This window comes from Mirounga leonina, unplaced genomic scaffold (assembly GCF_011800145.1).
Source record: "Mirounga leonina isolate KUSES-001 unplaced genomic scaffold, KU_Mleo_1.0 Mir_205, whole genome shotgun sequence".
NCBI classification, from domain to species: domain Eukaryota; kingdom Metazoa; phylum Chordata; class Mammalia; order Carnivora; family Phocidae; genus Mirounga; species Mirounga leonina.
This window is the reverse complement of record NW_023270515.1, coordinates 2,882,243-2,909,916: the sequence shown is the minus strand read 5'-3', so window position 1 is coordinate 2,909,916 and position 27,674 is coordinate 2,882,243. Positions and strand designations below refer to the sequence as shown.

The following is a 27,674-nucleotide window of genomic DNA, read 5'->3' as shown; positions in this document are numbered from 1 at the left end:
AGAGACAAAGTCCAATGGCGTAAGTGGAGACATTATAAGACAAAAAGCACGGAAGCCCCACAAGGAAACAACTATTAAGTCCAATCCATAAATCTAGAAACCTCCAGCATGGTCTAAAACCACCACAAAGAAAGCCACAAGGCAGATGACAAACTCTGGGGTATTTGCACCACAAATCACCGGAATCTGAGACACTGCTCTACAGAGTTTCTGCTGGAGGGATGGTTTCCTGAACAGGAAACAGAAATAACTCTTATGCTGTGAAACCATGTCCCACCTAACTGTAATAAGAGAAAATACAACAAGATGTCATGTTCCACCGGTCATAATATCAAAAAGCCAACAACTTCAGTGGAGACCAAATTGCAAATGTGGAGGCAACAGGCCATCTGTGGGGAGAATTTACCAATGCAATTGAGTGTACCCTCACCCAGGTATGATACTTTCATAGATCAGCGAGGCCCAGCTAAAGGGCTCAGTTATTCAATCAAACGCTAACTTAGGTATTGCTGTGGAGGTATTTTGTAAATGTGGTTAACATCTCCATTTAGCTGATTCTGAGTAAGGGAGGTTATCTAAAATCATGAGGGTGGGCCTCATCTAATCAGTTGAAGGCCTTAAGAGCCAAACAGAGATTTTCCTGAAGAAGAAGAAAGCTTTCCCTCGGAGATGTCAAGAAAGCAGAGAAGGACCTCTTTTGGGGGAGAAGAGCTGGCTCAGGACGGGGTGGGTGGGGGACCCCTCTCGCCATCGACTCATTTTCCTCTCGGGATTCTGTGTGTGCGTGCATTACCTCCTCTCAACGCCTCTGTGAGGCACATGACCAGACAGGTGGTAGGTTTGACTGCGGGAGAAGCCAAGGTGCATAGGTGCCTCCTGACTTGCCCTTCACAGGCCTCACTCATGTGGGCGCACATCCCAGTGTCTGCAGTCAATGGCGTCTGACCCTTGGTTTAGAGGCTGCACCCCCAAGTGTGGTCTCTGTCCGGTAGTGCGGGCATCCCCTGGGAGCCCGTTAGAAATGCAGAATCCTGGCCCCACCTCAGACCTGCAATCCACATCTGCATTACAACCAGATCCCAGGAGACCTGTGTGCTCAGTCGAGTTTGAGAAGCCTTAAAGCATTCAAATAGTGAGCTGATGGAGATATCTGGTAAACCAAGAGATGACTACTTGCTTTACACGTCCAGATTCTGACCTATCTCAATGGCTCTGAGGTGTGCATCCTTCCCCAGCATGAATGACACTGCTTTTCACATTATCTGAAACAGACAGTAGCCATCAAAGCATGTGTCTCTGTGAGTGGATTCTACTGGGCACACAGCCATTGCATCCCAACACTGAGCTAAGGCGCCCTACCCACACTCATCTCACTGAACATTCACAAGAACTGTGAGGAGATACAGCTTTACAGAGAAGAAAGCTGAGGCTCAGAGAGGTCAAGTTACTTGGCCAGGGCCACACAGCCTGTTGACACCAGAAGGGAGTGGCTCCGAGCCACAGCCCCTGCTCTCCTCTCCCAGGCTCGATGCCTCCATGGAGGCTCACGGAGAGGCCTGGAAGACGAGCCGGCTGGTGGTCACCACACAGGGACCGGGAGGCCAAAGAGAGGCAATCACAAGACAAGGACACGTAATGAAAACCGCCTCCCAGAGACGCCCGCAGACTCACCTGACGGTAAGCCAGCAAATGCTCAAAGATTTCAGACAAGGAGATGTTTACTGAAGAAACTTCCTCGGAGCTCATGCTGTTTATTTTTTTGTTCTTTTCCTCGCCCGACACCTTTTCTCGGACCCTCTGCAATGCACGCTGATACACCTGGTCCTGGCAGTAGACGATCTGCTCCATTTGGAAGTGAAGGCGGATGGACTTCTCAGCTTCTTCTTCTAGTTCAAATTTAATGTCTTCAATTTTGGACTATGGCAAAAGAGAAGCACAACGAAGCGCCCTCAGAAACAAATCACCGGCTCAAGGAAGGAGGTCCTCTGTGGAGCCCACGGCTAGTTGGCTCCCAGGTGAACCAACACAACACCTTGCTGTGGGGCAGCCTTCTGCACCCCACACTGGCTTGTCTCGGATGGGGCTCCCACCCCGGCTGGGGCTCGGGACCTCTGGGAGCCCGACCCCCCACCTGAACCTGGGAACCCGCATGGGCCAATGTCTCAGCTTCTTTCTTTCTCTTTGGGGGGCTTTCCCATCGAAGCAGGACTATACGCCCCATCAGAGAGCTCAGGAGGGTAAAAGGGGGGGCAGAATGTAAATCTGTTCAATTCTGTACGCTTCATGTTTGGAGAATCTGGCTGCCACCAGGCCGGGGTGTAGATCTCTCACACAGAAAGTATCTGGACTCCCCAGAGCTCACACTCGGGGCCACTGAGTGGGACATACAGTGCGAGGTGCACCCCAAACATTTTCTTCTGTGTTCATTCTGTGTTCATTCCAGGCAGCGTAAGTAGCCCACCCCAAGCCCCCGAGCCTGCACAAGGCCAAGCCAGTCCTCCCAGCGGTGCTGGGTGCTAGGGGTGCAATGTGTGTGTCCCCGCAAATTTATATGTTGAAAGCCTAATCCCCAGTGTGATGGCATTGGGGGGGCCTTTAGGGGGTCAGGCCATGACAATGAAGTCCTTACAGATGGGGTCCATGCCCTTGTAAGAAGAGACACCTGAGTGCTTTCTTTCTCCCTTACTCTCTCCCTCTCTCCCTCTCTCCCTGTCTCTCTGTGCCGTGAGGATACGAGGAGAAAGCAGCCACAAGCCAGGGATCGGGCCCTCATCAGACATGGGATCTGAAGCACCTCGATCTGGGCCCTCCAGCCTCCGCAACATGAGCATTCAGTGGCTATCACGTAAGCTGGCTAGGCTGCGCTCTGGGCCACGGGGGCCCGAGCTGAGCCGCGGGGGAGCCCCTGTTTCTGAGAGCAGAAGAGTCTCTCAACAGCGTGCAGTGGGGGGTCTTACTTCCTCCTGACTCTTCGCTCTTGGGAGACGCCATCTGCTCGTGCGGCCTCCTCAGTGACTTTCAAGGTTAGGGCCATTTTCTTCAGAGGCAATAATGTTCCACACAAACTATGGGTCTCCTTCGTTCTTGTGATTTTGAGGATTTTATTTCTATATTCCGTCTCACTCACTCGGTCTGCCTTACTGCTTCTAACCAGACATCGCTGGTGATACCACAACTAAAGTTCACTAATGAGCTTGACTATTTGCTTCTCCAAATACCCAGTAAAGTTGAAATGGTCTTAACCCAAGAAATCTGTTTTCCAGCATCAGGCTGACTTTTTTGTTTTTTTTTAATAACATGTGGTCAGTTTTACCTTGGTAGTTCTGTAAAGGTTGAAAAATTCAGCAAAATTTGCTTTCGAAATATCTGTGAAGGCAGCTTGGACCATATCTGAGGAAAAAACAAGACTCATACATAATCATAGGTTGCAAACAACAACAACAACAACAACAACAAAAGAGGATGAAGAAATGTCCAGAAATGGAAGTTTCCTCCCCTCCCTTCTGCCCCTTATTCCCACTCAGGGACGGAGGCGTGCCTTTTTTGCTAGAGAGTTCTCTGGAAGAATTTCAAAGTCCAATTGTCCCCTGGCATATTTCTTTGACATTTAAAATTTTTATCCTGGGGCGCCTGGGTGGCACAGTCGGTTGAGCATCCGACTCTTGGTTTTGGCTCAGGCCATGATCTCAGGGTCGTGAGATCGAGCCCCGAGTCGGGCTCCGTGCTCAGCAGGGAGTCTGCTTGAGATTCTCTCTCCTTCTCCTTCTGCCCCTCCTGCTTGTGCTCTCTCTCTCAAATAAATAAAATCTTTAAAAAAGTTTTTTTTCCATCCTAAGCAGATATAGTTGCAAAGAATGTAATCTCTGGTAGGTTATAAATATATTAATATTTTATAGTAAGACACAGCACTCTCAAATATATCAATGGGCTCTAAATGTCCATGTTATCCATTAAAAAAAAATACGAACCTGCTCTTATTCAATCAGAAAATTTACATTATTTCTTTCTATTTTTGAAACTCCTCATATTTCCGTTTTACTTCCTCACAGAAATTTTATCCTAATATGATGTGCAGAGCATCTTTATGTTTGAAAAATTTTTTAAAGTAGGCTTCACGCCCAGCATGGAGCCCAACACTGGATTTGAACTCATGACCCTGAGATCAAGACATGAGCCAGGATCAAGAGTTGGACGCTCAACCGACTGAGCCACCCAGGCGTCCTGAAAATCTTTTATTGACTCCACATCATATTCTTCTGAAACAGAAATAGGTATATATATATAATATACCCATATACATATATATATACACACACCCACATATATATATATGTATGTATATATATATATACTCATATAAAACCCATATATATATGTGGGTTTCAAAGTTTTTTTAGTTTTAAAAACTGAAAGTTTTTAAAAGTTTAAAAAAGTTTAAAAGTTTTTTAAAAAAGTTTTTTAAAACCCATATATATATGGGTTTTATTTTATTTTTTTTTTATTTTTTTTTTAAAGATTTTATTATTTATTCATGAGAGAGAGAGAGAGAGGCAGAGGGAGAAGCAGGCTCCCCGCCGAGCAGGGAGCCCAATGTGGGACTCGATCCCAGGACGCTGGGATCATGACCTGAGCCGAAGGCAGATGCTCAACCATCTGAGCCACCCAGGTGCCCCTATATATGGGTTTAAAAAAATTTTCTGTGACTTTAAGACTCTAAGCACTACAAATTTTCTTTGAGAGTAAATTAAGAGTGCAAAATGGATCAACACAACACAATTACCAATTTTAATATACAATGATTAAGACTAAAGGTAAAATTGTATTAGAAATACATCTCTTAAGGTGCTGTCATGGGACTGTCCCCAACCTCTACGGGTTCGTGGATCCAGAATGATTATTACTTCTTGCTGAAATGAGACAGCTGAGGTGTGAGTGACAATATGGCGTCAGCCACGGTGAGGACAAAGAAAAGCGATTCCATGGGCGCCTGGGTGGCTCAGTTGGTTGGGCGACTGCCTTCGGCTCAGGTCATGATGCTGGAGTCCCTGGATCGAGTCCCGCATCGGGCTCCCTGCTCGGCGGGGAGTCTGCTTCTCCCTCTCCCGCTCCTCCCTCTTGTGCTCTCTCTCTCTCTCTGACTCTCTCTCTCAAATAAATAAATAAAATCTTTAAAAAATAAAAAATAAAAAATAAATAAAAGCGATTCCAGTGAACGTCTGGGAAACCAGAGAGCATGGCAGTTACAGGAGAAAGGAGCGGTCAGTCCTGTGGAGGGCTATGTCTCTGCTCAGTGGCCGCTGACGCTCTCCCACCTGCCGTGACAACACGTGGGCCACCTAGATTCATACGGCCCTCTAGAATGCTCAGAACTCTCCCGCAATGAACAGTTATTTAGCTGTCAACCTTAATCCTCAGAGGTTTCAAATAAATGGAGTATTTTGAGTGCTGTGGAAACGCCTGGAGGTATGGACAATAAGAAATATGTATCTGCTCTGTGCTCCTGGTTCCTGACATGGAGCTCCTAAATCCCTTAGACGAGGTGACTCTTGGTGGGCCCTGGACAGCTTCAGGATGGGGGGCGGTCACAAGATCTGGATGAGAAGCCTGGAACTTTGAGCCCCACCTTCACCCACCGTCCCACCTCGCCACCTCTGGGGAGGAGAGAGGGGCTGGAGATGGAGCTGATCATTGATTATGTCTTTGTGATAACTGATTACCCCTCCTTTAAATCCCCTAAATGACAGGGTTCAGAGAGCTTCCAGGTTGGTGAACACACCCACATGCCAAGAGGGTGGCGCCCCCCCCATGGGACAAAAGCACCTGTCCTCTCGGGACCCTCCCAGACCTCCTCGATGTATCTCTTTCATTCACATCCTTTATAATAAACTGGTAAAGGTAAGTACATCCTTTAAAATAAGCCAGCAGAGATAAGTAAAGTGTGTTCCTGAGTCCTGTGAGCTCTTCCAGCAAGTTATAGTATCTGAGGAGGAGGCTGTGGGAACTCCAATTTCTAGCCTGTCCATCAGAGGCACGGTCTAAAGAGGGGGGCAGTCCTGTGGGGCCGAGCCCTTAAGCTGGTGGATGGGTGCTAACTCAGTTATTGTCAGAACTGAATTGAAATGTTGAACACCTAGTTGGTGTCCAGAGAACCAGAGAATTAATTGGGTTCTTGGAGGTTAAAAAACACCAGGAGGAGAGCTTGGAGCTTAAAAAACACCCCAGGAGGAGAGCTGTAGAGTTCAACACTGGTTTGGGCTCAAGCCTTTCGTTGCCCTAGAAATAAAATGCCTAAAAGCAAAATCAAGAACTCACCAGTTACCACGTGCAGCATATAGACAGCTGGTTCTTCTAGTTCTTTGAGTTGCTGTTTTATGATAATCTCAAACGTCTTGTAATTGACAAACCCTGGCAGCTCTCGGCCACGATACCGATTTTCAAATTTCTCAATTTGTTTATATATAACTTTGTAACCTGGAAAAGAAGAGTTCTGAGTTATTTTACAAAAATAACCTTGTGGGGTTTTTTTTTAAACACAATACCATGCTGGACTTTCTGAAAACACAGAGAGGCAAGGGAAAAAAAAACAAATCTGATTTGCAAATTGAAAAAAGAATTCAGGGATAGCAATAAAAAAAAAAAAACAAAACAGATCTCAAGACCTTTTTCCTTAAGTCATCTCAAGATGGTTAAGTATGGAGCCAGGCGTGAGGCCAGAGGGCAGTGAATTGCACAAGCCAGGAGGAAGAAAGCGGGGAAGGAATTTCCTCTTGGATAAGAAATTCTATAAATGTTTACCAAAGAAATTGTACCACCATTCAGAATCAGCGACACGTCACGTATCCACATATCCACGTACAATAGCAAGAGTAGAAAGTGTTTATAAATCAGATGAGATAACAGAGTAACCAGGTACATAAGATTACTGCTCGCTACATAAAACACTTGGTTTCTTCTTTATACTTTGGAAATTCTTTTTATTCTCAACAAACTGGACTATGGAGGATACCTCCGCTGGTGGAAGTTCAGAGGGCTCTGGTTCCTCTTTTGAAGAACTAACCAGAAATCGTGGTCTGGGTCTCCTCTTTTGGTCAGGAGAAATTTTCCCATAGGTATTTTTTTTTTGAGATCTAATTCACATACTATAAAATTCACTCTAGTAAAGCATACAGCTCAGTGATTTTTATTATAGTAATGACATTGTGCAACCATCCCCACCAGCTAATTCTCAAGTACTTCTATCACCCCAAGGAACCCTGTGCCCATCAGTGCACGCTCCCCATTCCCTGTCCCCCTCGGCCCCTGGAAACCACTAATCTACTTTCTATCTCTATGGATTTGCCTGTTCTCGACATTTCATATCAACGGAATCAAAAGACCTGTGGCTTTTCGTGTCTCACTTCCTTCACTTAGCATGATGTCTTCAAGGTTCATCCATGTTGTAGCATGTTTAGTGTTTCATGCCTTTCCATGGCTGAATAATATTCCATTGTCTGCTGTCAAAGGCTGAATTGTATCTCCCCAAAAACTGGTATGTTTGAGTCCTAATCCCTAGCGCCTCGGAAATGTGATGGCGTTGGAGATACGACCTTTAAAGAGGCGATCAAATCCAATCTGACTGGTGTCCTTATAGGAAGAAAGTAGGAAGGACAGAGACCCACACAGGAAAGACACAGGGAGAAGGTGGTGTCTACAAGCCAAAGAGAGAGGCGAGGCGTCTGGAGAATCCAAACCTGCTCGTAATCGGTCTTAGACTTCCAGTCTCCAGAATGATAAGAAAATCGGTTTCTGTTGTTTCAGACCCCCAGTCTTTGTGATGAGAACCCTAGCAGAGCAGTAGTGAGTACATGGACACATGCTAGCCGTCCTAGTGGGTGTGAGGTGGGGTCTCCCGCGGCTTTGGTTCGAGTTCCTCTGGTGGCTAATGACGCCGAGCATCTATTCCCGCATTGTGAGCCATTTGTATGTCTTCTTTTAGAGAAATGTCTACTCCTTTGTCCATCTTTAATTTGGATTTGTCTTTTTGTCGTTGAATCCTAACAGTTCTTTGTATGTTCTGGATACTGGGCCCTTATCAGATGTGTGATTTGCAAATAATTTCTCCTGTTCTGTATGGGGGGGGGGGTGCCCTTTGACACACACACGTTTTCAATCTTGATGAAGTCCACTCTGTCTATTATTCTCTTCGTGTGTGCTGTAGGTGTCCTATCTAAAAACCGCTGCCTAATCCTAGGTCATGAAGATTCAAATCTACATTTTCTTCTAAGAGTTTTATAGTTCTAGGGCTCACATTTTAGTTTCTGATCCATTTTGAGCTTCTCTTTGTATAAGGGGTGATTAAGGGGTCTAAATTCATTTTCTTGCATGTGGGTGCCCAGTGTTGGGAGGAATTTAGCGTCTTAATTAAAAAAAATGAGCTATTTTCTCATGGGCTGTGTGCATAAGCTTGCTGAGCAATGCAGGAGGGGGTTGTTGGAGGTCAGGACTGTTGTCTTCCTTGAAAGGGACAGCGGTCCTTCCCTGATGGAAGATCACACCACACAGCAGGTGTTCAACCCTTTGCACTGTGGATTTAGCTCCAGTAAGCAGCATGGGAGCTGTGCAGATGGGGCAAGGGACCACCCCATTTTTCCAACAAAGAACACTGTTATTTATCTTGTCCTGCCCTCCATGCCTCGGCCAAGGAACAAACAGGACTGACAGGTTTGGCCTCTGAATTATGTAAAAAATGGCATGACTTATCCTCCTATGTTTATTACTCAAAGCCAAGGACAATGGTCAATGTGAACGTTCAGTCAGCTGAAATAAGTTACGGCACCCACCAGGCTGCCTGAATAAAAGCAAAGTTCCTTAAAATTTCCCTGCAGCTTTATCACTGGTCGGTATAGGATTTACTTTAAGCTTCTTGAGATATTAAAAAATAAACTTTAGGGGCACCTGGGTGGCTCAGTCGTTAAGCGTCTGCCTTCGGCTCAGGTCATGATCCCAGGGTCCCGGGATCGAGCCTCGCATCGGGCTCCCTGCTCCGCGGGAAGCCTGCTCCTCCCTCTCCCACTCCCCCTGCTTGTGTTCCCTCTCTCGCTGTGTCTCTCTCTATCAAATAAATAAAACCTTTAAAAAAAATAAAAAGAAAAAAAAAATAAACTTCAGGTCACACTTCCTGCCTTTCTCGGACTCTTGAGATTTTGGTGCTGCGGGGGGGGCCTAGGTGGGTTTCATTTCCTTTGCATCACTGCCGCAACTATGAAATCCGCTGAGATACACAGGCTTCAAGGCCGTGGCCCGCTGACCAAGACCCAGGCGACTTCATCCTGGGGCCACAGAGAGCACGTGGCAGGTTGACCCGCTATTGTGGAGGGAGGGCTGATTCCGGTGGAAGCCTGGGTGGACCCGGGCCGACCCCCTGGCGTGTTCCCTCCAGGTATCCTCTCAAGTCTGCAGCTGATGCCCAAGTTCAGTGACATGCGCCGGCATCCATATCAGCCGCACCACCTGCCCCCCGCGGCCCCCCACTCGACGGCAGTGCCTCCGACTCACCTTGTTGGAACTTCTTCTCAATCACAGAGCTCCACTTGTGGAACTCGTTTCGGATTTTGGTAAAGAGCCGACTCTCGTCCTCCCCCACAAATTCTTCCCCTTCGATTAAGGAGTTGATGTCATGGTTAAAGGCATTAATTTTCTGTCAAGAAGGAGAACAGAAGTATAAGTGGGGGTATTCCATACACAAGTGAGGGCGTTTGGAGGTCGCATGGAGGCTGAGGGCGGGCGAGTCACTCCTCGCCACCTTACGGGGTGACAGACCCCCACACTCTGCCCTGACTGCCTCGGGGTCTCGGGGAACGCACACGACACTGGTCAGTCCCTGCCCACTGTCCCTCCACCCCGGCCCCTCTTTGGTGCTGAGTGGGCCGACCGAGCCTGGGTTAGCTTTCGGGGAGCAAGAACAAAGTGTGTGAGGTACAAGATCCCTTTCTGGACAACGATGTCCCGACTTGAGGCGACGGACGATACTCACCTCTATCAGAAAAAACATTTTTTCATGCTCCTCTTCGGGCACGTCAGAGCCGTACTTTTGTAACTCCTGTGTTATTTTCTCATGATTTTCCTTTATCTGATTTTCTAACAGGGGCAAAGTTTTCTGAGGAAAACAGGAAATAATGCACAGACGTGAATATGGACAGGGAAGGAGCAGGAGCTCCCAGGCCTCCTTCTGCTCCTGACTGCCTCTCAAGAGAAGAAGGAGAGGGGGCGTGTTAGTGGGTGCCGAGGCCCCCCAGCCCTCCCCGCGTCCCCGCTGCCCGGGGGACAGCCTCACGGATGTGCTGAGGCGTCCACTCCGCGGGGCGCCTGCCCCCATCAGAGCAATGCTAGGAACGATTCCTTCTGTGCAGGCAGGTTAGAAAGAGCCACTCATCTGGTGGGCTCTGAAAAAGCGGCAGTTGGAACAATCCGAGATTCACCCACTCTTACGCTGTTCGCAGACGAACAGCATCGGGGACTTCTGTCTCTGATAACATGGTGGACGGCAGGCACCAGCTCCCTCTTCCACCGCAAACACCGATAAATGCTGGCTGACACATGGAAAGCATCGCTGGAAATGCATCAGTGAGTGGGCAGGGACAGGACAGACACTCCGAGGCACGGCCAGGTGACGTGAGCGCCCGGGGATGGGCGAGGAGAGCAGGAGTAGAGCCAGATTTGGCTGGGGCAAAGAATAAATCTGGGCAGGCTTGCTCGAGGCAGGGAATCTAATGAGCCAGCATCTTCTTTCTACATAAAGCTGGGACCCCACAGAGCCATGCTTTCACTATATGGGTAAGCTAGGAACAACCCTGCCCGCCCTCCCTCCCCATTCTTGGGGACTGCACGGGACGCTGAACCTGGAGCTGAGTGGAAGAACATAAAATCTCTGTAACCACAAGCCAGCCCTCAAACAGGTTTACCGCCCCAATGTGCATTCCTTGAGGGGTCCCCCCAAACTTCAAGCTGAGAATCTAAAGTGGTTTAGGCAGGAGGCCCTTCCAAGGGGCTGGCAGAAGCAAATCTGCCTCTCCCTGGAGAAACGGATTTTGAATCTGGGCTTCCATGAATGCCCACAGATCAAGTTCCAAAACAGGCCCAAAGTCAAAACCCTAACCCAGGTCACTGTGTGGGATGGCCAGCGGAACCCAGTGCACCAAGGCTTCTGACACTGGAATGATCAAGCACAAAATACAACAGAGATGTGTGCAAAGAAATCTTTTCAAGGGATCGCAGACAGGAAACTGCAAGCGATTGTGTCTAGACAAATTTGAAAAAGAGCCACAGAGAGATCTAAAATATGAAATATATGATCATTACAATTACCAAGACATTATGACAGTGGCTAGTAGGGAGAAAGGAAAAGTTGGTGCATTGCCCATAAGATTTTAATTTTTAATTAGGCCAAGTGGATCTAGTCTATCAGCTCCCACCCAATGTGTGGGACGAGCAGCATCCACACCATCTGGGAGTTTGCTGGAAATGGAGAATCCCAAGCTGCACTCGAGACCCACTGAACCAAGCCTGCACCTTCACACGATCCCCAGGAGATCTGTTAGTGGGTCAGTCAGCCCACATGGTGGAGCTTTGGGTTTGTGGGAGTCTATTCAGAAAACAGACAGCTCTGCAGGTGCTTACACAGATGTGCGTGATGAGTTCAGAGGTCAGCTTGTCTGCCAGGCAGGGGACTGTGGCCCTTCCTTCCTCCAGGAGGACCCTGCAGACAGAGAAGAGAAGACAATGCCCACATCCACCTTGGTGTGGCCAGAAAATGCAAGTCAGCTTTCTGCTGCAGGGAAAGTCAAGTGACTTCCATCCGGATGGGATATCTTGTAACTGGTACCCAACAGATGTTCAGAACTGGCTTGCAGGGAATGAGGATTCAGTTGTAGTTATTTTGGATACTTCAAAAATGGTATAGAGTTGTATAGAATTGTTGAGTCACTACACTGCACACCTCAAAATAATTCAATGCTGTATGTTAACTAAGTGGAATTAAAATTAAAAGCTTAATTTAAAAAAATGGTATAGGGGAGCCTAGGTGGTTTAGTCGGTTGAGCATCCAACTCTTGATCTCAGCTCAGGTCTTGATCTCAGGGTTGTGAGTTCAAGCCGCACTGGGCTCCATGCTGGCCATGGAGCCTACTTAAAAAAAATGCTATAGGTGATCGCTTCCAGCTGACACATTGTGTTTCATGACATCTGACTATAAAACTGATCTTTATAAAAATACACGTGGTCACCTACAAATGTGTTTTCATAACACACACACCCTTCTGTGCGTAATACACATGCAAGTCTACGTGATACATGGCAGTATAGGGCTTCACAAAAATACACTGTTGTGGGGCGCCTGGGTGGCTCAGTCGTTGGGCGTCTGCCTTCGGCTCAGGTCATGATCCCAGGGTCCTGGGACCGAGCCCCGCATTGGGCTCCCTGCTCAGCGGGGAATCTACTTCTCCCCCTCCCACTCCCCCTGCTTGTGTTCCCTCTCTCGCTGTGACTCTCTCTGTCAAATAAATAAATAAAATCTTTAAAAAAAATACACTGATGAGTATCTATGTAGGAGTGTGGAGGATACTGACGTAGGGGACACACCCTTCCCCAAGACGAGAACTTAAACCATGAGCTGCTTGGAGGAAGGAAGGCTCATTCGCACTCTATCCAAATTTGTGTTCGCTGAGTTATTACAGGATTCCTTTTATTTTAAAGGACTTTTTAGGATAAAAGGCAGCAAGGAACCATGAGTTTACAAGCCTATTTGTGAGAGTACGCTCACAGCTAAGTGTTGGTCTCCACATCTGCCAATTTTTAAAACTGTGTTTACCACATGTACATAAAATTTACAATTTCCCCCAATGCCACTGATTGATAATCAAACTGATGTGGCCCATGATTTGAAAGGCCTCACTTATCATACATCAAATATGTGTACCTGGGTCAATTTCTGGGCTTTCTGATTTTTTTTTCCTATTCTGAGGTATTTATGTGTTTATTCTGGTTGCAGCACTGTACCGTGTAAATGACTAGCAAATTCCCTCCTTATCTGATCTTTTAAAGGTATTTTTTCTATACTTTGTCAATTCCTCTTTTATTTTTCAAGGCAAATCCTGCAGTCATTGTCAAGGTGCAAACACACTCACACATAGACTCCGAATGTCTGCTTTTGGACAGCAACCCTTTTCCCCAGGAAAAACCGAGGCCCCAAGTTGCGGTTCACCCTTGCGAAAATGCGGCCAGCGTACCTGAAATGTGGGTGGTCCTCAAAGAAGTCTCTCTCTTTTTGCAGAGCCTCGGTCAGGGTCACCTGGTCCTGGATATCCTGCTGGCCCCGGCACTTGACAATCATGTAGCCCTTCTTCAGGTGACAGACAAGGTTCTGTGCCACATCCACCACCTTGCTTTCAGTACCTCTGTCCACCAGGTCAGGCTTTGTCAAGATTCCTGCAAGCCGGAGCCTTCCGATTAGAGACTGCTTACCGCTCCGTCTCAGCCTGCTGGATGGCACACAGTAGCCCCCGCAGGACCACCGTGCGGGCAGAGCCCCCGGCTGGGGACAGAACCACAGCTCGGGCTGCATAAAGACCACGAGCCCCCATGAGCAGCTGGGGGACTGGCTTCACCCAGGTCTTGGTCCCCATGCCACAGACACAGCGGCATGTAATGGCCTTTTAATTTTCTTTCTGCCCAGTGGAAGCATTCATTCTCTATTGCACTGGTTCTCAAACTTCCCCGTGCAGCAGAAACCCCTTCCCAAGGCAAATCTTAGAATGCAGGGTCTCGGGCCCTGCCCTGGAGATTCTACCTCAGGAGGTTTGGTGGGGTCAAGGGCCTTGCATTACTGAACATCCTCCATTCGAGGGCCTTGCATTGCTAAACATGCTCCAGTTCTTTCTGGTGCAGGTTGCGGGGGTGGCGTGTGGCCCACACTTGGAGAAGCACAGGTCCGGCCAGGACTGGCAGCCTCATTTGCTGAGCCCACTGCAAAGTGACGGTTACCACCTACGGTTGTTAGGTTCTTCCCTCTTCTTACCTATGGTCCTGTCTCCATCGGGGTCCACCTCCTGAGCCATGCTCAGCGCCTCTGTGGTGGCGATGTCCACGTTGCAGGGGACCACCACCAAGTTGATCGTCTCCTGCTTAAGGATGTACTTCTTGATGAGTTGCTTGGTCTGTGAGAAGATGAGAGCGTATGAGAGCCAGGACAGGTCCTGATCTTGCACTTGCTTCGGGACCTCAGAGTCCCAGGGTATCTCCCCCAAAGAAATGAGCCCGCAGCATAAGCCTGGTGGCATTGTCCAAGCCAGAGTTAAGAGAAACCGAGTTCTCCACGGCAGAAACAGAGCACTGGGGGCGGGGGTGGGGAAACCACCAGATCTTAGCTCAGGAACGGTCTCCTAAGACTCCACAGCTGATAACCACAGGGAAAAACAAGATGCCAAGAAGTGCCTGACTGTGCCCTAAATCTTTTATCCCTTGGATGACATTCGCTAGTATGAAAATGTCATTATACTTGTTTCTAATGTTTTCTCTCCCCACATAAAACCCCTTCCTAATACACACCGGCTTAGATACGCCAAAAATGTAACTAATAACCATAAATGGGTCACTGTGTAAATCCCACACACGTGTAAAACGGATTTCCAGTTTTGCCAGTTTGCCTTACACTCCCCCAGAACGCCTCCATCTGACTCCACCACGTCAGATGGAGGCCACAGAGACCACCACTCTCTCCCAATGCCCCTCACACCTCCCGACGTCCACTCTCCCAACTCAGCCCTGAGCCCGCTGCTGTCTGGGGCACCGCTCCGCTCCCTCCTCGCCCTGGAACCGAGGTTTTACCTGGCGTCCGATGTCAGCCGGCTGATTGCCCACGGCCACCCTGGTGATGCCAGGGAGGTCTATCAGGGTCAGATCCGGGACATGAGGGGAGCTGACCTCCAGGCTGATTAGTTCATGACTGATCCCCTGTCCTTCCCCAGCAATGACATTCTGGGCTAGGGAGGGGGGAAACGAGAAAAACTCAGTAGAGCTTAGAGTGGAAGCACCTCCCTAACAGCAAATCCTCCCTGTGTGAGTCACAGATAAGACGTATCTGGAGCAGATTCCCTTTTTCTGGAGCTAAAAGGAACCTCAAAGGATAACAGTATTTTCCTTGCCAGTGGCCGGAACTGTCTCCAGAGAAAAAACGTCTAGTGAAAACATCTCTCAAGATCACCCCCACCTGTACCAGCCCAGAGCTGGGCAGACCTGAGTTCTTCCCGCTGTCACACCTAAATCTTCCCATTGATGCCATTAGGAAATTAACAACAAAGTAAAATGAAAGCAAATAAAAACACATGGGAACTCTTGAAACACGATCTGGGAACTTATGGAGGGCAATTTTTCTTGTGGAAAAATTGATGAGCATTGGTATTCCAATACGGAATTTCATTTTGCTCCTTTCTCCTTAATAATGAAAATTTCAAGATATAAATGTATTTCGGGGGCACCTGGGTGGCTCAGTCGGTTAAGCGTCTGCCTTCGACTCAGGTCATGATCCCGGGTTCCCGGGATCTCTCAGTGGAGAGTCTGCTTCTCCCTCTGCCCCTCCCCCTGCTCGTGCTCGCTCGCTCTCTCTCTCGGAAAAATAAACAAAATCTTTTTTAAAAAAGATATAAATGCATTTCCTCAAATTGTTAGCTAATGTCACTGGACTCCTTTCTACAAATCCAGAATGGCTTCTTTTATAGCAGTCAGGAACTCGGGACAGGAGTTACAACAATGGCCTGTGTGTCATCATCTGCTACTTGTGCCCCCAATATCCATTTCCCGGACACGCGGTTGTGAGATTAAGTCTGGTCCAGTGTGACAAAGGCACAGGAAACCTCCAGAAACTCTGCTGGAAAGGGAGAAGCCTTGTGCTGGTGTCCCTCCAGCTGGAATGGGGGCTTTCTGACTAGATCAGGTGGCCTTGGGAGTGACCGCCACACACAACGGAGAAACAACATGGGAGTCTGGTTCTTGATGCTGGAACCCCCAAACCAGCTCTGGGCTGCCTGCCTCCAGACGTCTACGTGAGAGACAAGTAAGATGGGCAGATCGTGGGGCGCCTGGGTGGCTCAGTTGGTTAGGCGACTGCCTTCGGCTCAGGTCATGATCCTGGAGTCCCGGGATCGAGTCCCATATCGGGCTCCTTGCTCAGCAGGGGGTCTGCTTCTCCCTCTGACCCTCCCCCCTCTCATGTGCTCTCTGTCTCTCTCATTCTCTCTCTCTCAAATAAATAAATAAAATCTTTAAAAAAAAAAAAAAAAAAAGATGGGCAGATCGTTTAAACCACCGTGTTAGCGGCCCGCTTCCCCAAATGGCCTCCAGAGACCCTTCCATCACTGTATTCACGCTCCTCTACAGGGCGACCTTCTCCCATCCAGAGAGTCCATCCCGCAACATCGGGCTCACCCTGTGACCCCCTATGGCTGACAGGACATCACAGAATGGATCCCAGTAGAGACTGAGAACTCATGCATGGGGGCCCCTCCTCCTTTGCTGCCAAGAACCGCCCCCCCCAATCTAAAGAGCCCAGCCTGGCGTCCCGGAGGAGGACAGCCACCACGTGGTCATTCCAGCCCTGGGCTTGGGTAGGTGACCCAGGCCGTCCTAGACTGACGGCCCCAGCCAAGCCAGCTGGGGGGAAGAACTGCCCAGCTGATCCACGGAATCATGAGGAACGAACAGTTCCAAGCCATTAGGTTTTGAGGTCAGTCTGTTATGCAGAAAGGGCCAACCGGTACACACGATGGTTTTGAGTTTTCTGCCCCAGGAGCCAACCTGACCCCAGCAATCACACAATAACATTCTGACTATCCAACATCCTTCAACTTTGGTAAAACAGTCTGTAAGTGCGACTTAGGGCCTCCACCTTCATAAAAGCCAAACTCATTTTTTTTTCTCCTGCTGAATATGAGGTTATGCTACCTTTGTACCCTCCTCAAATGACTGAACCTTCACTGTGACGAACTAGGAAGAAAGTCAAGTCAACATGGAGAAGCTTATTTATTCGCCTCGCTCATTCTTAGCAGCAGTCAACAGGGTCACTATGGGTCCTGACCGACTTCAAGTGTTACTTCTCCTTGCAGATGCTTCCAGTCGGCAGAGTGACCTGTGGGGTTTGCATTCACTGAGACCTACCACCCGTCAGCCTAAGCTAGGATTATGCACACATGTACATTTCACTCTTGGAGGAAAAGACCCAGGAAAAGTTTCTGAAGAGGGTTCAAGGATGGTCCAGAATGCCTTTTTACCAGGTGAACAGGGAAAGTGGTTCCCCGGCCCCACACCCCGATCCTTCCTCTGTCAGATCTGTGGAGTGGGAAAGCCCTTGAGCAAGGGACAGATACTCCTTGTTTAAAGTTTTTCACATTACTCTCAGATACTTACTTACAAACTCAGCAAAAAACGGCTGAGGTCAGATTCTTGTCCAAAGCGCTGGTCTTCACAGGGGTCAAAGAAGAGAAGCTACAAGGGACCTGGGGCCTGATGCAGAGAGGGGGGGTTCCCAGGGGAGCAAGAAGGGCCCAGACAGGGAAGGGTAGGAAAGTGAGAGATGGATGCCCTCTCACTTCACACAGGTGACCAGAGGTCCAAAGAGGTGATGATGAGTGAACGTGAGGCCCTCACCTTTACTGATTTCCACTTCCACCTCCGAAGGGTCTGAAATCTCCATCTCGAAGTCCTGGTAACTGATTTTGCCCCTCCACTCATCCTCGTTCAGGAGCTTCTTCAGCTTCAGTACCAGAGGACATCTTGTAACAATCCCTGGAGACCATGTCCACATCAGTCCTATATTCTGCTCTTAGGGGTCCTAGAGGGTAGCCTTCAACTTTTCCATAATCATCTGGGCAGACCACTAAAACTTTCTGGTCTTGTTCTCTGATACTTGGATGTCCTATGTCCAGGGTGGCCTTAGAAATGTGCATCTTGAGTAGGCAACCCAGGTAATTTTTTGCTCACTAATGCTTGAAAGCCACCACTCTAGGCTTCTTGCTTCATCTCAGGGTTTTGCCATCCACTCCGGTGGCATGCTACAGTGGGAAACAGCCAAACTCAGGGAAATGTGCTCCATTATTCCCCAGGATACATCATTCGCTACCATCAGGAATGCATACTGCTCTCACGAGGCCACTCACCACAATCCCCCTGCTGTAAACTTCCAGATCTCACCCTCCTCTACATCTGACCTATATTTCAAGGCCCATCTCAGGTCTGCCCCCTCCCTTTGAACCCTCATGGATCCCTCAGCCTTGGTGCTCAAACAGCACCACCAACCAGAGCACCAATCTTTACCTCCCATTCAGAAGGTCACTTCTTGAGAAGGGGCTCAGGAGAGACACCCACATGCACATGGTTCTGGGGGCCCAAATACATTTATTTAGACCTGCCACAAAGCGCAGGTTACATACAATACACATAAAAATGTGCAACATCAGCTATGGACTGAATTGTGTCGCCCCACATTCATATGTTGAAACCCTAACCCCAATATGACTGTATTTGGAGATAGGGCCTTTCTTTAAAAGGGTAATTAAGGTTAAATGAGGTCATAAGAGGTGGAACCCTAACCAATATGACTGGCATCCATACAAAAAAGGGAAGAGACCCCAGACATGTGCACACAGAGTAAAGGTCGTAGGAGGAAACAATGAGAAGGTGATCACCTGCACGAGGAGAAAGGCCTGGGGAGAAACCAACCCTGCCAACACCTAGGTATTGGACTTCCAGCCTCCAGAACTGTGAGAAATAAATTTCTGTTGTTTTAGCCTCCCAGTCTGTGGCATTTTGTTATGGCTGCCTGAGCGGACTCATACAGAGGACAAGTTTTTACCGCTGCCTCTGGGGAGGGCGACCCCCGATAGAGCCTCCAGCACGGAGCTCTTGCCCGAGCTCTGGTCCCCGATGACGGCGATGGCGGGCAGGGCCAGGTCCTGTTCCACGCCCAGCGCCCGCAGGGAGTCGATGAGGTCAATGCAGGGGCGCACCTTCTCCTCGTACGGGCTACAAAGGCTGTTCTCGGGCTCCTAAAGGAAGCGGAATCAAAGAATTCTGTTATGGCCTGCAGGTCATGTTCCATCAAAGTTGGACAACTTCAATCAGCCTAATACCATAGGTTCATGGAGCTCACAAAAGAGAATGGGAAAGGAACAGAAAGAAATATTTAAAGAAATAATAGATAAAAAATTTTCCAAACTTGAACAATTAACCCAAAGACGAAGAAGCTCAATGAACCCCAAACATAAGAAACATAAACTACATCAAGGCCCATTTTAATCAAATTGCTCAAAACCAGTGATGGAAAGTGTTTCAAGCAGTCAGAGAACATGTTTATGCGTTGAAGAGCAAAGATAAAATTTACAGCAGATTTCTCATCAGAAATAATACAAAGAAGAAGATAGTGGAATAACCTTTTTTAAATCCTGGGGGAATAATCCATCAACCTAGAATTGCATACCTAGCTAAAATATCTCTTTAACAAATGAAGACAAATGAAGACTTTTTCAGACATAAAAAAGTGCATGAATTCATCACCAGCAGATCAGCACCACAGGGAATATTAGAGTCCTTCTGCCAGAAGGAAAATGATACTGAATGAAAATCTGAATCTACAGAAAGAAATCTATGACAGAAATGGTTACTATACTTTTTTAGAATAACTTATATATCTTTAAAACACATATGACCAAACAGAAATAATAGTAACAATATGTTTGTAAGTCAAATTAAAATTCATGACAAAAATAGCATGAAGGCAGGCACCTGGGTGGCTCAGTCATTAAGCGTCTGCCTTCGGCTCAGGTCATGATCCCAGGGTCCTGGGATCAAGCCCCGCATCGGGCTCCCTGCTCGGCGGGAAGCCTGCTTCTCCCTCTCCCACTCCCCCTGCTTGTGTTCCCTCTCTCGCTGTGTCTCTCTCTGTCAAATAAATAAATAAAATCTGTAAAAGAAATAACTCTGTATCTATATTCCACACCATATAAAAAAATCTTTCAAAAAGACTGTTAAGAGAATAAAAACAAGCCATAATCTGGGAGAAAATGTTTGCAAAACATATATTTGGCAAAGGATTTATGCCCAGAATATATAAAGAACTCTCAAAACTTGACAAGAAAACAGACACCTGATTAAGAAGAAAATATGAGAATGGGCTTTATAATATACCTAATTTTTTATAGCTCCTTTATATCATGGTGAGAAGTTATTTATATTTTGTTCATCCAGAATCCCCTCACTGTTGAGAGCTAATCAATTTCCTACCCCTGGCCCCCTTGATGTTAACTTGCTCTTCGTATTTCTCCCTCCTCTCCCTCACCCTTCTGGCTATCTATATATCCCCACCTTGTCCTCCTCATATACTACCCTGACCTCAATCTCTCTCCCTTATAGTGATAGTCTTGAATAAAATCCTTCTGGCCATGGGGTGTCTGGGTGGCTCAGCTGGTTAAGCATCTGCCTTCAGCTCAGGTCATGATTTCAGGGTCCTGGGATCAAGCCCCATGTTGGACTCCCTGCTCAGCAGGGAACCTGCTTCTCCCTCTCCTCCCTGCTTGTGCTCTCTCTCTCTCTCTAATAAAAAAAAAAATCCTCCTGGCCATGTTTTCAACAAGCACCTGCTGCAATTTTTCTCTATGACAAACTTCAGAAAGGTCTAGAGCACACTTCCCCAGGGAAAGATACAGGTGGTCATGCCAGGAGCCTGGCTACACCTTTGTACCCACCAGCCTCCATCTTAGCCTTCCTCATGGGTTCTTTTTTGTTTTCATTTCTTTATATCACCCATTCACAAGAGTTTATACAACATGAATAACAGTGATAGTGCATGAACCAACTACCTGAATTAAGAAAACACATCAGCCAAAAAAAAAAAAAGGAAAGAAAACACATAATCCCAGTTTGTAAGATACTCCATGTACGCTCCCTCATCACCTTCCTGCTGTTACCCCCACCAAGGGTCCCTCCATCTTGAGGCTCATGAGAACCATGTTCTCGTTCTTCTTGATGGTTTTACCACCTACCCATCTTTGAGCAATACATTGCTTCCTGCTGCCTGATTTGGAAGTTTATATAAATGGCACCACGCCATACATTTCTTCTATGACTTGACTCTGTTTCAGCACTGTTTTTTAGATTTCAGTGCCTTGATTCCCACTCCTATACAGAATTCTGCCACATGAGCATTCCGCTGTCTACATATGTGTCCACCATTCCCGGGCACTTGTGTTGATTCTGGGTTTTGCTATCATAAACACCATTATGAACATGGTTCTCACCAGGTACCCGCAAGAGTTTGTATAGTGGTTCTCAAATTTGAGCACAAACAGTATCTCCTAGAGGGCCTGTTAAAACGCAGGTGGCAGACCCACCCCTGGAGTTCCTAGTTCTTTAGGTTTGCCGGAGGTGGATGCGTGGGGAGAGTATTTATATTTCAAACTTTTCAGGCCTTGCTGAGGATGCTGGTCTGGGGACCACACTTTGAGAACCAAGGTTTACCCTTAGAAAGGAATTGCTGCATTATAAGACACACCCATTCAACGTGACTGAAAAAGGCCAAGCTACAGCCAAGCACGTGGGTGTGGGTGGGGTGAGTTCTTACTGCCCCATAAGTTGCTGGTTACAGTTGGGCAAGAGACACAGTTATATTAGGGACAGTCTTATCTTTCCATGTCCTTCAATGTGGCTTTTAATATTGTTCCAAATATTGTTTAGCATTGATTATGAAAATGGGGTCAACTTGAAAGAGGCTGATGATCAACGACCTTAAGACACGTGACAGCAGTCAAGGGGGCTGTCTCTCTCAGTCACACGAAGTAAATACTATTATCATTCCCACCTGGGAGATGGGAAGCCAGGCTTAGAAACCAGGGAGGAAGAGCTGTCTCATAAATGAGATCATACAGCTTCAATTGTCTGCATTGGGATAAAATTCAGATCAGACTGATTTCGGAGGCCAAGTTTGGTTCCCGCCAAAAATAAGTCTTGATTCTGGGGAAAAAAGGCACCCCACGTGAGGGTCTTACAGTGACACCTCGGGGTTGCAGCTGGAGGGCCGTGGCGTGGGACAGCACAGTGGTCCTTGTGCCCAGAGCCCAAGCCAGTTCCTAAGGGAGCCCGTCAGCGTTCAGCGTCTCGCCTGGCTTCCCAGGCTGAAACTGTGCCCCATCCACCAGTGTCGGCCAAGGCAAAGCATGGACACCACCCTGGGCGGCCAGATGGGCTCCAGCTGAGCAAGTGAGGGATCACATCGGCAAGCATGGTGGGAGAGATAAGTAAACAGCATCTTGGGGGGCGGGGGGTGGGTGGGCAGCAGAATCACGGTCTACAAGGGCAGCCCTCAGATACAGCTCCAGCCCACACAGATAGAGGTTTTCAGGCAGCAACTTACAGTGTCCTGATTTTTGCCTGCCTTATCAGGAAGTCCATTTAGTAACAGATGATTGGATCCAGGATCTGAGTCAGTGATTTTTCCTTTAGAATTAACCATCTTCTTCCTTTATGAGTGCGGCCTAAAATCAAGCACATCAGGATTCACACAATGCAGAAGCCAGGCACCTTCAGCCCCAGAACCACACCCACTACGAGACCCAGTGGGACAGCCTGTGGGCTCCTTAACTCTTTAGGGACTGGGAAAAAAATTGACCAAGAGCCAAATGATGGATGGAGACAGACCTGCCTCCCAGCTCAGCTGTCTTCGGGAATGTGCTCCCAGATCCCCAGTCTTTCCAACTAGGTATTTCCTATTACAATTTTAGGTTGAACATCAAAAATTTCTTCGCCGTAAATTTAGTGGCAAAGAATGAAATGACAGATGCGTTTTTAAGATTCACATGTAGGGGCACCTGGGTGGCTCAGTGGGCTAAGCATCTGCCTTCACCTTGGGTCATGATTCTGGGGTCCCAGGATAGCGTCGGGCTCCCCACTCAGCAGGGAGCCTGCTTCTCCCTCCCTCTGTACCTCCACCCCCACCCCCACCCGGCAATGCGGGCGTGTGCAGATGTGTGCTCTCTCTTGCTCTCTCTCTCTCTCTCTCAAATAAATAAAATCTTTAAAAAAAATAAAATGAAATAAAATTCACATGCAAAAGTAAAATTACTGGGGTACCTGGGTGGCTCAGTTGGTTAAGCGACTGCCTTCAGCTCAGGTCATGATCCTGGAGTCCCGGGATCGAGTCCCGCATCGGGCTCCCTGCTCAGCGGGGAGCCTGCTTTGCCCTCTGACCCTCCCCCCTCTCATGCTCTCTCTCTCTATCTCATTCTCTCTCTCAAATAAATAAATAAAATCTTTAAAAAAAAATTACTATAGAACCACTTGTAATGTAGCTGCAACATTCTGAATATTGTGATTTGATACCCAAACTTATAGTTGAAAAAAAATACCTGAACTTTAAGTTCTTTTACTCTGTTCCCTTTGCTACTGACTTCATATTTTTATTCCATTTCCCCCGTGTAAGTGTATCTTAATGTCCTTTACTTTATTCTATTTTTTCCAGTTTTATTGAGAAATAATTGACATCCATCACTGCAAAAGTTTGAGGCATACAGCATGATGGTTTGATTTACATATTTTGTGTATTTTGAACCTCTTCTGATGACCACAATAGGTTTGACTAGCATCCACCGTCACATACAGATACAATACAGATACACTATCATTTTGTTTTGAAAGAAGTTAATCAACAACCTTAGCATACTTGTCTGTATCCAAAAAATACAAACAGAGATATTTGAAATTCACTTTTAAAAATGTCTGGAACCACAAGTCTCTAAATATTAAATTTTACACATCTAATAATCTCAGGTAAAAGTAAGTGAAAATTTTTCTGTAACTTGAAATAAATGTTATGAAAAATATAAAGCACCTACTTACCTCCAATACACCTTCCTTTTAACTTGACGACGTAACGCTGACTAGTTGGACAGAAATGCAGAGCTGTTCTCCTACACCTCCCTTGAAATCATGCAAAATTTACAAATTAGACCACAAACGGGTGAATAAATGTGAGTGCTCATCAAGGTCCCATTGCTGAGAACGGTGGGCAGGGGACGTGCATTGAAGCAAGGTCATAGTTCTCCGTATCCTTTTGGTAAATCTTAAATATTTTAGTTCTAAGATAGATGGATAAGGCAGAGAGCCTTACTGTAAATTTACTGCCTGAATCAATGATTTTTTTCTGATGCTCTCTGTGCTTCTTTTCATAAGACCCTCCCCCAAGAGCTATGCAGTCTTCCTTTTTTTTTTTTTAAGATTTTATTTATTTATTTGAGACAGAGAGAATGAGAGACAGAGAGCATGAGAGGGAGGAGGGCCAGAGGGAGAAGCAGACTCCCCGCCGAGCAGGGAGCCCTATGCGGGACTCGATCCCGGGACTCCAGGATCATGACCTGAGCCGAAGGCAGTCGCCTAACCAACTGAGCCACCCAGGCGCCCCTATGCAGTCTTCCTTTAACATTGGGACAGCTGAGGGGTGCCTGGATAGCACCTGCTTGGGTCGTGATCTCAGGGTAGTAGGATCGAGCCCCGCATTGGGATCCGCGCTCAGTGAGCGGGGTCTGCTTGAGAGTCTCTCTCCCTCTGCCCCTCCTGCTCATGCTCGCTCTCTCAAATAAACAAATAAATCTTAATAACTAAATAAATATTGGGCCAGTTGAAAGAGCCAGGTTAAAAAAACAAAAGGGAGAGAGGGATGTATTCCTGTTATCGCAAGTGGGAGAAAGGTTTTTTGAAAGGCAATCAATTGTAAAGAGTACTTATGGAATATGGCAATCTGGAAATTTATTTTCTTACCTCCCCTCCTCCCCCACCATGCCTTTGGAAATGCTTTGTGTGCTCAGGGAGTCCCCGAATGGGGCCCCAAGTTGAAGACCACGCTGCCTCAGTTGGCCCTAATGCACCCAGACAGGAGGCATCGGTGGTCCCTAGGGCTTGCCACCCCCATGACCCCGGGTTATTTTCGGTCAACAGAGGATTTTGTGAATATACTCCCCTCCTCTGTTTCATATAATGACATTCCTTTAACACAAAGTCTTACCCATGCATCTTAAATGTTTGCACCTTTCACGGATCATCTTTGAAGATCACTTTGGATGTCAGGAGCAGGGCAATCTCAGTAATTAAAGCCCATTTCTTACTCATCCATTACACTCCACATCCTGCTGCACTTGTCAAACCGAACTGAATGCGTTCACCCATTTTGGCCTTGATGGAGTCAAGTTCTCAGACCCAAACTGCTCGTAAAATGTCTAAGCCATACCGAGTGTTTACAGACAAGACTGCGGGGAGTTCTGAGGTAGGCACGCCACACCTCTGTCCACGCTCATCTTCCTCACCCCCCAGCAGCCGGGGAGGCCTCTTCGCTCACTGCCAAGGTTTGGGGCAGGGCGTGGAAATACTAGCTAAGGCGGGTCTGTGAACTCTCCGGTGTCTGCTGTCCATTGGAGGTGGCCGTCCAGCTGCCCCTTGCACTTTGGATTTCAGAGGGGGCAAGTCTACCAGCGGCTTCCAGACCCAGACACCATCCACCAGCAGCGTCACTGGAGAATCTCTGCGGCGGGGGGCGAGGGTGGCATCCAGGGTGCCCAATGGGCTGCTCCCGGTGTGGGAAAGCCTTCTCAGCCCAGACCTCACAGAGGTCTCCCAACCCCTGATGAGAACCACCTACCAGTGCATCCTGCTGAATGCCTGATTGATTCAAAGTCCAAAACTTGCCCAATAAAATTAAGTCCAGTTTTAAACATAATCCTGGCAGAACTTACATTTACTTTTTCTCTGGAGAATGTTTTGCCTTCCAAAAACCCACTGACATTTAAATTTTTCATGATGGAAGGGGAGAACATCTTGTGCATTAGACCTGACGTACTCTACCGAGCCATGCTGAGCTCAGTGCAGGGAGGTGGGGGGAGGGAAGCCAGGGAGGAAATGGGGGCGGGGCTGTCCACATGACAGGGGTTCCTGGCCATCCTGGCCAGCAGCTCTGTTCCAAAGTGGAAAACTGACATAGTTAGACATTTTAGGAGCCGTTTGGGACTGACAGCTGGGGGTTAGCATCACTTGACCCTGCTTCTGACAAAAACCCGATTTAAAATTTGACCAAATAATTTCGAGAATCCTACATGCACAGCTCAGCGCTCACCCGTGATGGAGAGTTCAGGTCTCAGGATCTGGTTCCCTCTGTCAGCCCCCAAGGCTGTCTTACCTTCCTCCATCCCCGAAAACTAGGATGTCCCCCGCTCAGTCCCACCCCGCTGCACAAGCCACAGCGAAGGGAGACTCTGGGCAGCCCTCCATCTCCCGGGTTGGGGGTACGCTGGGAAGGGCACCTCCCCAGACGCCTTGGTCCTCCCACCTGCCGCTCCTTCCTACTGGGCTGCTCAGCTACTCAGAACGCCCTCTAGCGGGGACCCTCCACTCCAACCTCCCCGTACTCAGCGGGATAGTGCAGACCCCTTGTCTACGCACTCCCACTGTTGACTCGTCTGGTTGGCACTCCTCAGCAGTGTGAAAAGTAATAAAATTAAAACCTCACTAAGGTAGTGGGGAGGCCGGAAGGGGCCTGTGCCTTCCTCCTCAATCATACCAAGGACTGTCAATCACAGACCCCAACAGCAGAGAATCATCAATTAGGGGCCCCAACCGGGAAAGATGCACACTGCATCTCCTACAAGAAGAGATCGGCCACTCCGGCAACTCAGCCAACAAGAAACTGCCATCTCCCTGAAACCCTTGCATTTCTCCAGTGGACTTATGTTCAAACAGCCCCTCCCAACCCCGTTCCAGAAAACAACATTCCTGTCCTTTTGTTTGTTGGACTTGTCTAGGGTTTGGCCAGAGCTTGCGCGTCCCGGATTGCGGATCTCGGCTATTCCCAAATAAACCCTCTTTCGCTGGCAAAATTAACTCACTGTTTTATTTTCAGCGGTAATAGCAGGAAATATAAAAGGAACCAAGCGATGGGCCACCTTTAAGGTGGGCTTGGAGGCCCCGCACGGGTGGAGATGAAACTTTCTCAGTGCGCACCCCTTGACTAGCTCCCTGGGAGACCCCCTGGCCGCCATCCCCTCTGCTTGCGCACCTCCCCCAGCAGAAAAGCCCGCAGGGCTGGGGGGGGGCTGTTTCTGATGAGTCATCAGCAGCATTAGCAGCCTGTTGGCCAGGAGCCGAATCCGGCGTGCGTGAGTCCAGCCAGCATCTCCATCACTATTATCATCACCATCATTACCGTGACTAGCTTCTGCAATCCCCCGAGCCCCCCTGGGGAGCTGGTCTCCGCAGCCACCAACCCGCCCCCCCGCAGCTCGCTGGAAGGGGCCGGGACCCAGAAGGTGCCGGATCCAGGAGCGCGGCACTCACCTGTCCCCGCGCGGCCGCGAGCGTCACCGGCAGCCCCTCCGCTTTTATGCAGCGCCAGGCACCGCCCCTCACTGCCCGGCCGCCCCGCCCCCGCCGCCGCCGCCGAGAAACGAGAGTCCCTGGAAGCGAGGGAGGGGGGCCGGCGCGGCGCAGGAGCGAACCGAACACCCCACCCCCACTGCCTCCCCTCGACCGCCGGGAGCCCGCCGGCCGCTACGCCCCCGGGCTGGGCCCATCTGCAGCCTCTGCCGGGCGCTCGGGCTGTGCTCGTGCCCATCCCGGGC

General features: G+C 48.3%; 1 protein-coding gene across 2 annotated transcripts in view; it reads right to left on the bottom strand.

The window, feature by feature from the left end:
- The window catches only part of MX1 (MX dynamin like GTPase 1), a 30,797-nt gene extending 3,384 nt beyond the window's left edge, over positions 1 to 27,413 (bottom strand). The window contains exons 1-14 of one of the 2 annotated variants that reach the window (XM_035028890.1): positions 27,391 to 27,413; positions 23,911 to 23,991; positions 22,430 to 22,550; positions 18,878 to 19,070; positions 17,674 to 17,811; positions 14,860 to 15,014; positions 14,051 to 14,189; positions 13,263 to 13,461; positions 11,656 to 11,734; positions 10,013 to 10,135; positions 9,535 to 9,676; positions 6,313 to 6,471; positions 3,314 to 3,390; positions 1,672 to 1,917 (exon numbers count right to left, since the gene is read on the bottom strand). In XM_035028890.1, the coding sequence (XP_034884781.1) occupies positions 1,672 to 1,917; positions 3,314 to 3,390; positions 6,313 to 6,471; positions 9,535 to 9,676; positions 10,013 to 10,135; positions 11,656 to 11,734; positions 13,263 to 13,461; positions 14,051 to 14,189; positions 14,860 to 15,014; positions 17,674 to 17,811; positions 18,878 to 19,070; positions 22,430 to 22,528 (1,749 nt within the window). In that variant the 5' untranslated portion in view covers positions 22,529 to 22,550; positions 23,911 to 23,991; positions 27,391 to 27,413. Of the gene's footprint in view, positions 1 to 1,671; positions 1,918 to 3,313; positions 3,391 to 6,312; positions 6,472 to 9,534; positions 9,677 to 10,012; positions 10,136 to 11,655; positions 11,735 to 13,262; positions 13,462 to 14,050; positions 14,190 to 14,859; positions 15,015 to 17,673; positions 17,812 to 18,877; positions 19,071 to 22,429; positions 22,551 to 23,910; positions 24,288 to 27,390 lie in introns of those variants that run through there. The other variant, XM_035028889.1, reaches the window with a different exon arrangement.
- Positions 27,414 to 27,674: the final 261 nt, after the last annotated feature.